Source organism: Malus sylvestris, chromosome 2, assembly GCF_916048215.2.
Source record: "Malus sylvestris chromosome 2, drMalSylv7.2, whole genome shotgun sequence".
NCBI lineage: Eukaryota > Viridiplantae > Streptophyta > Magnoliopsida > Rosales > Rosaceae > Malus > Malus sylvestris.
Genome location: NC_062261.1, coordinates 26,514,317 through 26,525,843, shown reverse-complemented (window position 1 = coordinate 26,525,843; position 11,527 = coordinate 26,514,317). Strand labels below are relative to the sequence as shown.

At 36.3% G+C, this 11,527-nt stretch overlaps 1 protein-coding gene across 3 annotated transcripts; it reads left to right on the top strand.

Moving 5' to 3' along the window:
* Nucleotides 1-1,850: 1,850 nt before the first annotated feature.
* LOC126604168 (26S proteasome non-ATPase regulatory subunit 12 homolog A-like) lies at nucleotides 1,851-8,880 on the top strand. 3 transcript variants are annotated; one of them, XM_050271331.1, is made up of 13 exons: nucleotides 1,851-2,012; nucleotides 2,699-2,766; nucleotides 2,869-3,063; nucleotides 4,460-4,567; nucleotides 4,668-4,772; nucleotides 4,880-4,936; nucleotides 5,060-5,256; nucleotides 6,902-7,001; nucleotides 7,127-7,239; nucleotides 7,352-7,505; nucleotides 7,590-7,667; nucleotides 8,291-8,542; nucleotides 8,636-8,880. In XM_050271331.1, the coding sequence occupies exons 2-12, from the start codon at nucleotides 2,764-2,766 to the stop codon at nucleotides 8,507-8,509; spliced, it is 1,329 nt and encodes a 442-aa protein (XP_050127288.1). In that variant the 5' UTR covers nucleotides 1,851-2,012; nucleotides 2,699-2,763; the 3' UTR covers nucleotides 8,510-8,542; nucleotides 8,636-8,880. The 3 variants fall into 3 exon arrangements, with proteins under 3 accessions (XP_050127288.1, XP_050127272.1, XP_050127280.1); XM_050271315.1 differs by having other exon boundaries at nucleotides 8,632-8,880; XM_050271323.1 differs by having other exon boundaries at nucleotides 1,859-2,012; nucleotides 2,707-2,766; nucleotides 8,632-8,880.
* The last annotated feature ends 2,647 nt before the right edge of the window (nucleotides 8,881-11,527 follow it).

The window sequence follows — 11,527 nt, the reverse complement described above, 5'->3', positions numbered from 1 at the left end:
CGACATGTGGATTTTTGACAAAAGAAGACAAAACTACCCTTGGGGCATACCGGGATTCCTACGCGCAAGTAGCGGGCAGTTATCCCTCAACCAAATCAGAAGTGGCCAAAATAGGTATCAACTTAAAACCTAATTTATTCATATATTTCCTATTTCATTATTTAGCTAATCAATTAGCTAAATATTATACTTAATCCATAATTCCTAAAACATTCCTTCTAAAATAATGATAAATAGCTAATTAATGGGTTAATTAGCATTTAGACCTTTCACTTTACCCTAACTCCCACAAAAGGGCCGGCTATTCCCATTTCAAAACCTCATCCATCACCTTTTCTACCTTTTTCACCATTTCCTTTTATGTTTAAGTAGCCAATAAATTCCATAACCACAAAAGCATTTCCTTTTATGTTTAATTAGCCAATTAATTGGCTAATTAAACCAAAAAAAAACCTAAACCAACCTAGCCCTATAAATAGGCTCATATTTTCACCAAATATTCATTCCAACACTTTGGCAAAAATCCCAAAATTCTCTAAACATTCTTTCTCTCTAAATTCTAACTTTGGCATCGGAGGTTCTTCGGCCAAAGCCCCCCCATTCATCGTGGGCGCGTGAGGCTCTTGGCCTTAACCTAAGATGTTAATTGTTTTGTAGGTGCAAAATTGTCCAAGATCAAGGAGGAAGAAATTTGCATCCACAGTTGGGAAATCTCTTGGTTTCTTCTCCTGTTCCAAATCAGCTAAGTCTTCCATTCACCTTTCCATTGCTGTAGCTACAGGTTTCTTTTAGGTATAACGCTGTAGAGGCTAGGAGTACCGTGAAGCTTGTTTGAGCACACTGCCCAGAGTCTCTTATTTCCTAGACCAAGTCTCATAACACATTTCGTGGACCATGTCCACAACACCTTTCTTAGACTAAGTCCCACAACACGACTCTATCTTTGGTAGCGCTCCTCCATGCTTTCTTTCATCTTTTTCCTATGTGAGCGTGGAAATGAAATATTTTATTTTTCTGCACAATAAAAGGGGTGCATGACTTTAGGTTAGCATGTGATTTGGTTAGCTTGACTTTGGGTTTTGGAAACATATGTGAGCTTGGAAAGGAAATATTTTTCTTTTTTGCACAATAAAATGGGCACGTGACTCTAGGTAAACATGTGATTTTGTTAGCTCGACTTTGAGTTTTAGTTATTTCCTAAGTATCCTAGTTAGTTTGCAAGGGAAGGGGTAAGGATAAATTTGTTTTCTCTTAAGCCTTCCCACGTGAAGCCAAAATCAAGGGGGAACTTTTGGTGCTCCCAAGCGGCTCAAAAATCTTCCACAAGTTTAATTTTACGTAAGTCTAGTAAACTTTGTAACCATCCACAGAACGAACCACTCGACAAGACCCGTTACATGACTTGAGCTCATTTAAGCGTGTCACATGCTTAGCGTGACTCGAATTAATGTATTAATACTATAATACAGCTTGACATGATAAATATGCATGATTTGCATGAACTTGATGTCTAATAGACTATTGTTTTATTGGCGTGATATGATCATAATTTGCACACTCTTCATTTCGTATTTTATATGAATTTAAGCTAGACTTGTAACCCTTCCACAATAATCGGCATTTGAGACATGATTGAGCTTGTAAGTTGGAGCCCAACACCACTAGTTGAGAACAATCCAGGCACTGTCAGAAAGTTAATCCTAGCCGTTCAGAACTATCCTATGGCTAATAGTATACCACTTATTGGCGTATTTAAACAAATAAATTTTACATGGCCATAGGATGATTTTCAAGGGCCAAGATCAAATACCTTGTATTGTATTATACAGATAGGTTCATACACGACCCAAATTCCTTTTACTTATCCCTCAATCAATCCAACATTTTCAAGTAAAAGACGAAAAAAATCGGCCTCTCAAATTCTTTCTTATATCATTCACTCTCCGAACGCTCTCTCTCTCTCTCCTCCGCCTGTTTCTCCATCTCTCTCTAAAATCTCAAGTATTCGCAAGGTATGCTTAAGTTTATCTCTTTTAGGGTTCTCTGTTTGCTGTATCATATATCATACATTGAGAAATCTGCTTGGCTTTCAATTTGGGGCTTTTTTCGAATTTAGATTCGTGAATTAGAGATTGGGTTTGTTTGCTAACGATTCAGGTGTTTAATTTTGTACTTATTAATATGATTTTGTGACCTCTGATTCCTTCAGTCAGATGCTCTTTTGTTATCTTCCCATGAAAACTAAGATTTAGGGTTTCAGGCCTGTGATTGTTTATATTTGAAGTGATTGTTTTGGTACTTCAGTTGATTTTTGTAATGGGTTTTACTTGTGATTGTATTTCTAATGGATCTGGGCTTGTTTTTAGCTTAATTTTATGTTTGCTTTTGAATTTGGGGCTATGAGTTTCTAGGATTTTTTTTTGGGGGGGTTTTATTTTATTTTATTTTTTATTTTTTTTAAGGAATTTAGATTAGATTAATTCAGTTCCTTAGGGGATATGTTTGGACTAGAGGAGGGACGGACTGACCAGTGTGTGAGGGATATCCTTGGAAACGAAAGGGATGAAGGGGGGGAGGGTTGTGTGGCTCAGATTTTGGTTTTTTTCTGTGCCCCTTTAATATGTTGAACTAAAACAGTAAAACTAATATGATTATGTAATGTGTTTGCTTCATTAGTCATGATCTTATCGTCGTGTAGTATTTCAGGTAGCTTTCATCGTACGAGGACATTGCTAGGGGTTTCATTTCTACTCGAACTTTACAATGGTAAGCCATTTTTTCTTCCCAGATCTAAAACTCTAATCTGTTAACAGTTATCTTTGTTGACCCTGAATTGTTATGTTTTATGTGGAATTTATTGAATTTCAGGGAGGAGGAGGCGATTTGGATACCCAAATAGAGAAGTTGCTGAATGTAGAGAAGCAAATGAGGCTTGCTGGTGATGTAGCGGGAACCAAGAAGGCAGCCACTGACATTCTTGAACTCTGCTTTAAAGCGGGTGCTTGGAAGACTCTCAATGATCAGATTGTTGTATTATCCAAACGTCGTGGTCAGCTCAAGCAGGTAACCTGTAGTAACTCGTAGATTCTTTGGCATCTTTGTTTGTGATTGTGTATTTTTAAGTTTGCGAATGAAACCATCCAATAAAAATGTTGAGTTTTTGTTTAAATGGTACTAGTACAGTGCTCAATTAGTTACTGTTGTCCCATACATTAATTTTTTGTGCTTTGAGCATTTATTTGTTTTTTTGTGTTTTTTTTCTTGTTTTAAAGAAATAGAGTTTTGATCATGTATGTACATGTGTATGTAGCTATCTTTGTCTTATGAGTTGTTATATATATGCATATATTTGGCCTAAATGGTTCATGAGATTAACATAATTCCTCACTTGAGTCCCTGACATTGAAAATTGATAGAAGTGAGTTCCTGAGTTTGTTCACCGTCAATCATTTTGGTCATTCCATGAAAAATCTCTGTTAAATGGAAAAGCAAGTGGAGGGGTTGATTGTACAAAAATGCCCTCAATTTAACGGAGGTTTTTCACAGAAATACCAAAATGATTGACATGCACCAATTCCCTTGTTTGGATTCATAGACATAGAAATTTAGAATTTATGCGTGGAAAAAAAAACTTCGGAATTTGGGACCTCCAATTCCCAAGTTTAAATTCCATGTAAATAGTTATTTCCAAATTTCCTTGAGTGAGAATTTAAAATAAAATATACATACAAACTCAACAATGAGCGGTCACTACCACCACATGTCACACATCATCACCATCACGACTGCCGCCACCACCACATACCGTTGTCTCCCTTGCTCCTACTGCCACCACTACCCACCATCATCAACACCGTCTCCACCACCTCTACTAGCATATTTTCTAACTACTGTCTCATTATATATTATTGACTTTATACACATTTAATTCCATATTTAAATTCCATTGTTCTTTTAGGTTAATAAAACAAGAAAATTCACAAATTCTAGATAATAAAATTCTATCGTTTCAATTTCTGTTATTTATTCATCCTTAGTATTCTTAAGTTTTCTCATCCAAACGCAATTTAAGTGTTACCGGTATCTATTTTCTTTTCAGAGGAACAAATTCACTGCTGCGGTTGGGATATCTATGATTGTGGGTTTTTTTTTTTAAATTCAGAAGAAGCAAAAAACTAAAAAATAAAAAGTTCATTTTATATATATGTATTTGTTTTTGTGAATATGTATCTTTCATCATTTCTTGGTTGGAGAATATTGAATATTGGTTTTATTGCTGAAGACTGCTTTCCAATGCACATTTATCTGTGTTTGTCTTGGTCATAATTAAGTATTATCGGCATATCCTATATTAGTCACTTTCTTTGATAATATGTTGTTCCAAGTTGCAATTGATTGCATTCCCAGAAGTAATTTTCTTTTATTGTTATTGCTCATTCAGTTGTTTGTTTCCATGCAGGCTGTGACTGCAATGGTCCAGCAAGCGATGCAATATATTGATCAGACACCAGATATTGAAACTCGTGTAGAGCTTATTAAAACACTGAATAATGTTTCTGCTGGGAAGGTAAACTTATAGTAAAAAGCTTCAATTTCCTCCAGTTCAAATTATGTAATTTCAACTTTATAATTTTTTGTTTAAAATTCTCATGAACACTGTTCTTTAGATATATGTTGAAATTGAGAGAGCCCGGTTAATCAAGAGACTTGCAAAGATTAAGGAAGAGCAAGGGCTTATTGCTGAAGCTGCTGATTTGATGCAAGAAATTGCGGTCAGTATGGAATTATTATCTTCCCTCTCCTTCCATGCTCTCTGGAAAAAAAAAAAGAAAGGACAATGCATTTTTTAGCACTCGTTTTTAATCATTAATCTTTGCAGGTGGAAACTTTTGGTGCCATGGCAAAAACTGAGAAGATTGCTTTCATTCTTGAACAAGTATGGGTCTAATTCTTTTCAGATTACTCTTTATATTCACTACTCATTCATTACAGTCACAACTTTTTATGTCTTAGTTCTGGTTCTCATTATGAGCCATGCTGCGTATATTTATTTTTGCAGGTTCGGTTGTGTTTAGACCGTCAAGATTATGTTCGTGCTCAAATACTCTCGAGGAAGATCAGTCCAAGAGTTTTTGATATTGATGCTTCAAAAGAAAAGAAAAAACCAAAAGAAGGTGACAATGTTGTTGAAGAAGCTCCTGCTGATATACCATCGCTCTTGGAGTTGAAGCGGATATACTATGAATTAATGATACGGTATTGAGTGTTTTTATCCTATTCTATGTTTTTGTTCTGTATTTGTTTAAATGTTTATATTATCTTCACACGGTTTGCTATGGCTTGACTACCACTTTAGATTTTTTGAGGCTACACTTGACTCATACATTTGTAGACTTGTATTCAGACAAACATCTTAATATGCATGAAATTACATATCATGTACATAATGAAATGCTGTTATTAGGTAGTATTTGTTGGGTTTTTGGCTCAAAATTAGGATAAAAAAAAAATTAGATTTGTGTCACCTATTTGGTTTTGGTGTCCTATTTGGGTTTGGTTTTGACTTCTTAGTTAGTTTCCTTGTTGGAGAGATTTTGGTAATTGCCTATTTGATTTGGATTTGGATTTATTTCCTATTAGGATTCTTATTGTAACCGAAGTCCTATGCACTATAAATAGGACCTTAGGGTTAGTGTATTTAGTATGGCTCATTTGTGTGGCAATTTGGTGAGAGTCAATTTGTGAGTTTGTGAGTTAGAGAGCAATTTGGGAGAATCTTCTCCATTTGTTTTGGGTTCTCTACTCGTTTGGTTTAGGGTTTGTGATTTGTGGGATTTGGGTTGTGAGAGTTTAAACACTCTTTTGTAATCTCCATTTGTTTAGTGAAATTCCTCGCCGTGCTTCGCTCGTGGTCATAGGCTTTACGTCGAACCATGTAAATCTATTGTGTTAGTTTGAGATTGTTTGTCTTAGCTTTCATCTACGACGTTGATATTGGTACTTTGTTAGAATTCGCTTCCGTTTGCGCATAAAAGTACAACAGTATTTGATTTACTATTTTGCCACTTGGGAATCTGTATGAGATTCCCTCTGTTTTTAAGTGCAAATGGGTATGGGTTTGCCTGTTTCGTAGCTATTCAAAACCAATCAAATGAGGTTTTGCATTCCAAAAAAAAAGAGGTGGATCTCCCATTCCCGTTCCCTGATTTTGTCTTTATATTTAATTATGTTGATGAATATGCCCTTATAGGTATACTTTGTATTGGTGCTTTGGTATATAAGCACTTCCATGATCCATCCTAGTATTTTCAAGCACAAAGATGTGAATGTTGGATTGCATGGGTTTCCAGGAACCCATTGCAATGAATAAGCATGGAGTTTCTAGAATCTGATTTGGCCAAAACACTAGCTTGGTTCAATTTCTGACATAGTTCCATTCTAATGTTGTCCATACAAACCACAACAGTTTTAAAGAACGACATATCTGACGTGATGAATAACTCTTAAATGTTTTTTTTTTGTTTGGTTTGTTCATAAGATTAGGTATGAGGTCCATGAATCCATGATTCTCGTTTTTAGTTTCAGATGCTAGAAGCTGAATGGCTTCCACATAATTATGTGAATTGTTTTTGTCTAAATAAATAAATTGCTGTTGGCAGCATTATACCTTGGATAACGTAACAAAAATATCTAGCAACAAGTGGATGTCACTCTTTTGTTATTGGAATTGGAAAAACTTTTTTTCTTCAAACTCCTATCATCCCTTGTGTTGCATCATTTGGGGCATCCCGTGACTAAGAATTGAGAATCACACATGATCACAACTAGTTGAATTCTATGTGATGTTTGTAAACCTTTTGACATGTAATGGATCGCTGATGTTCTCTTATTGCCTTTGTAGGTATTATTCTCACAACAACGATTACCTTGAGATTTGCCGTTGCTACAAGGCGATATACGATATTCCTTCTGTTAAGGAGAATTCAGCTCAGTGGATACCGGTAAAATTAATATATATATTATCCTTTGAATTTAATTGAGCTTTTGTGACACTTCTATTCATTTCGGTCTTGAGGAAAATCCCTTTGAATTAAATTGAGCTTTTGTGACACTTTTATTCATTTAGGTCTTGAGGAAAATCTGTTGGTACTTGGTTCTGGCTCCATATGATCCAATGCAGTCAAGCCTTCTCAATTCCATCCTGGAGGATAAGAATCTTTCTGAACTTCCATATTTTAGGTATATTCAACAATAGCATATTAGCATCTGTTGCTCATCTCCCTTTGTGGGTTCGCATTTAACATATGCTCTTCTATGACTTATGATGTCTGCCTTTGTTATTATGCTGTAGGTTGTTGTTGAAACAGGTGGTAACTATGGAAGTCATACAATGGAACACTCTTTGGAATACATACAAGGATGAGTTTGAGAGCGAGAAGAACATGCTTGGAGGCTCTTTGGGCGACAAAGCAGCTGAAGATCTGAGACAGAGAATTATTGAACATGTAGAGTTTCCCCTACATTGCAATCTGCTCTTTATAACTGTTCAATTAGTAATTTGTTTCTGACATGTGTTACTGTTTTTTCAGAACATACTTGTTGTTTCCAAGAACTACTCAAGAATTACCTTGAAGCGACTTGCAGAGCTGCTGTGTCTGAGTATACAGGTTTGTTAATGTTCATTTGCATTTATTATTAATATTAAATCTTTATTACAATGAATGATTTTTTTTTCAGATTAGCTACAACAGGCTTAAATATAATTAGTTTCAATTAGAATCTCTTCTAATTTCCAAGACAACCCCACTGGAAGCCAGATTTACGCATTACAGACTGTTGTGATGAACTATCATGCCTTAATTTTAAAACATTTTGGTGTGATTCGCTTTTGGTTATAAGTCTCACGGCTCTTGTGCTGTGTGTCCTTCCCCACAATTGTTTATCCATTTCTCTGCATCACTCCATTTTCTGTCTGCACTCTTTTTTTGCTTTTATTGTGATTTTTAGTTAATCTCTACATTTCCTTACGTGTGTGATGTTTAAAGTCATAGGTAATCCTGATTAATTGTGATGTGTTGATGTTTGGTTTCTCTTTTGTTTTATTTATTGACAAAAAAAAAAGTCTGAAATGTATTAATGTATCATTGTATATGTAACATATTTATATATGATAACAGAGTTATCTGGATAATCTGACTGTTTAGGATGCCGTAGCTGGACTTATTTGAAATATGTGATTTTTCTTTTTTGATTCTAGTTTTATATATAGCTTTGCCCCCGTCCTATGCAGGAAGCTGAGAAGCATCTGTCTGATATGGTTGTGTCCAAGGCACTTGTGGCCAAGATTGACAGGCCAGTAGGAATAGTCTGTTTCCAAACTGCAAAGGATAGCAACAACGTTCTGAATTCGTGGGCTATGAACTTGGAGAAACTGCTTGATCTTGTTGAGAAGAGCTGTCACCAAATACACAAAGAAACCATGGTACACAAGGCTTCTCTGAAGGTTTGAGAAGACTCAGTATCACAAAATTTCAGGTTTCAGGTAGAATTCTTCTGCGCGTGCCTTGCTTTAAAATGGGTTTAAAACAAAAATGGATAATATAAAATGATGCCCATAAACCATTCTTGCAGGTAGGCGTGAATCTTTGTTTCGCGGACTAAAACAACTTTCAGATTCAAGCATTTGGATTAAATCTTTGTTTTGATCGGGGGCTGATCAGGCATGCGTATAATGTTGTTTGTTTTGTTTGCGTTATGCTTGTTAAAACTAAAAGATTGTTGTAAGCTACGAGCACTTAGTTTGCTAGTAGGTAATGAAAGCAAAACATTGATGGTATTTGTTTTTTGCATTCGAAAGAGAAATTGAGTGTTTCACTTCAATTGTCTATGCTCTTGGGCTTTGTTAAGATTCATTGTGTGCTACATACATGGTTGCTGCAGAATATCTCCATTAGAATTGTGCTTTAAGAGTGTTTTGGGTATTGTTTTTAACGTGATTGTTTCATATCGATAACATTGCCATAACGCCTTAGGTTTCTGTTTCTTTTATCCTTGACAACGCGCTCCGCCCGCCCTTTGGGTGGCAGGAGCTGCGGGCAAGTGCTTGGTAACCCAACAGGGGCAGTCCAAGGACCTATGCAAGTCGGGGTTCGTCCCCAGTCAATGTTGGATCAAACAATAGGGGGCCGTAGCACTGACCTCTGTTTTTATTGATTCAATACAATAGGGGAATATCGACCTGGCAAAAAATAAAAACGGCGGCCAAAGTTTTTAGTGGTTTTAGTTTGTAACTTAATTTGTTTTAGTTTTTAGCAAGCCTACACCAAAATCAGTTTTTGATGGATCTGTAGGAAATGAATGTTGCCATTAGGTTTTTATACGAGACCATTTTAAAACCCCTATTGCTACAAGGGATCGCAATGTGGGAACAAATACAATTTCTGGGTGAGCACAGTGCGGAGTGGTTTTAGGGTAAAATTGAAACCGAAATTTATTTTGGTTCAGTTTGACCATGTGCAGCGAAATGAAATCGAACCAATTGGCTTTGGTTTGGTTCGATTTCAAATGGTTTTGTTTCGGTTTGGGCTACTTATAGGGCCATTAAAAATTGGACTTGCTTGATAGGGTTGTTCCGGTTTGGGGTTTCCAATTTAATTATCTTTTATTTAAAGTTTTTCATTTTCAATTTGTTTTGGGCCCCAAATGTGCGAAGAATAATTTTTTTTTTTTTTTTGTTCAAACAATAGATTTTGTTAGATTAGATGTTAGATTAGCCATTGACAGAATTTGAACCCACGACGTCATGCAGAGGCTCAATATTTTTCCACCACTGTGGTAAATTGCCACTTGCATGAGAGAAGAATAATTTACCGTATCTAAAACCAAAATTGAAAACCACCATAGTAATTTAGGGCCCCACCAACCCAAATGCCTAATTGGCCAATTAATTTTTTTTATATACATTTTATGTGGTTTGGCCCGATTCTAGACATTAGGAACCGATACGAAATTGTTATTTTAACTTTCAGTTTGATTTCAAAACTACAAAATCAAACCATTATGTGCAGTTCGGTTTGGACCGTGTTTTGGCTTTAATTTTCGGCTTAACCGTCATAGAGCATTTGACTTGCACACCCTTCGATCCTAGCCTTACTCACGGTTGTGAATTCTTTTATAGGTAAACAAATTCGAGCATCTACACCACTCACGATGGTGCGCGTATTTGGTTCCAGTAATCGGTGGTTTTCTTGAGAGGAACTAAAAACATCTTGACCAAATCACTATATACTATTGTGACTACAGCAACGTCCCCACGGTGTAATTGCACCAACGAGGATGCTCCACCCATGGATAGGATTTGGGAGAGTCTGCTACAGATTTACGCGACTGTCGACAAGCTCAGAAATAACTCACAAAAAAGAGAGCACGTAAGAATCATTGACCTTGAGAAGCATGTGAATGCCCTAGAGGAACCACAACAAGAACTGCTGATTTGTACTCATGAGCGAAGAGCTGACACTGTGCTCCTGAGGCTTCACGAAAGAAGCCCCAGAGAGCTCAAGAATTCTTGAAATTCCAAGACCTAGCCAAAGATCCCACACTCAACGTCAACTGCATTTATGGGGAGTAAGAGTACCTGGGGAAGATCCACAAGGAAACAAAGGTGGCATGCAAGAAGCCCAGGATGGTGGCGACTATTAGCAAACCACTTACAATCGACTCCAATATCCTAATGTTTTTCGATCGAGATTTGGAGAAAGTCCACTCACCCCACGATGACGCTCTTGTCATCAAGGTCTAAATTTTGAACTCAATGGTTAGCCGCATTGCAATCTCCAATAGCTCACGGACGTGCACAAATCAGAGTTGGCAGCCCTTCATGAAGCCCATAAGAAGGTGGTTGAAGAGGTGTACACTGAAGGATACAACCTTGGATATTTTTCAAGTTACGCACGCGCAAGACCACTCGGGTGGTTGGGATATCTACAAGACCTACGAAGAAATCAACAACACCAACTTCCCTGTGCCATAGGACTTGTTGAATGAGATGTCACATTTAAGTAAATTCATTATATATTGTATAAATAGTTATCTAATTTTTTTCTAAATGAGATACATTAGTTCATTATATATTGTGTAAAATAGTGCCTGTTTATACTTGAAAAATACATAATTACATTAAGATACATAAATTGTAAAGTAAAATGACATATAGATTATAAAGTATTAGAATATAATGAAAACATGGAGAATAAACATATAATGTATGTTCTTCTAAGTATTCAACTAGTCTCTTATAATTTATTGAAGAAAAAAAAATGCAGAATAAAAGTTACCTATTTTCTATCTAAATGAGAGTTGTGATCTAAACGGGTGCTTAGGCGAGTCTAAACAGACCAAACAGGTGCCTAAACTGTCTAACCGAGTGCCCAAGCAAATCTGAACGCCCTTTCTTAATTTTCAAATATCTTGAATTAATAGAGCGTTGGACAGCCGCCCACCACCTAGGCCCAAAAAGCGCCGCTAA

Excerpts from the sequence above, each read along its gene's own strand:
- LOC126604168 (XM_050271331.1), top strand. Across the intron at positions 4,937-5,059 it reads TTGCTTTCATTCTTGAACAA|GTTCGGTTGTGTTTAGACCG; the intron begins GTATGGGTCTAA and ends TTATTTTTGCAG. Across the intron at positions 7,506-7,589 it reads GACAGAGAATTATTGAACAT|AACATACTTGTTGTTTCCAA; the intron begins GTAGAGTTTCCC and ends CTGTTTTTTCAG.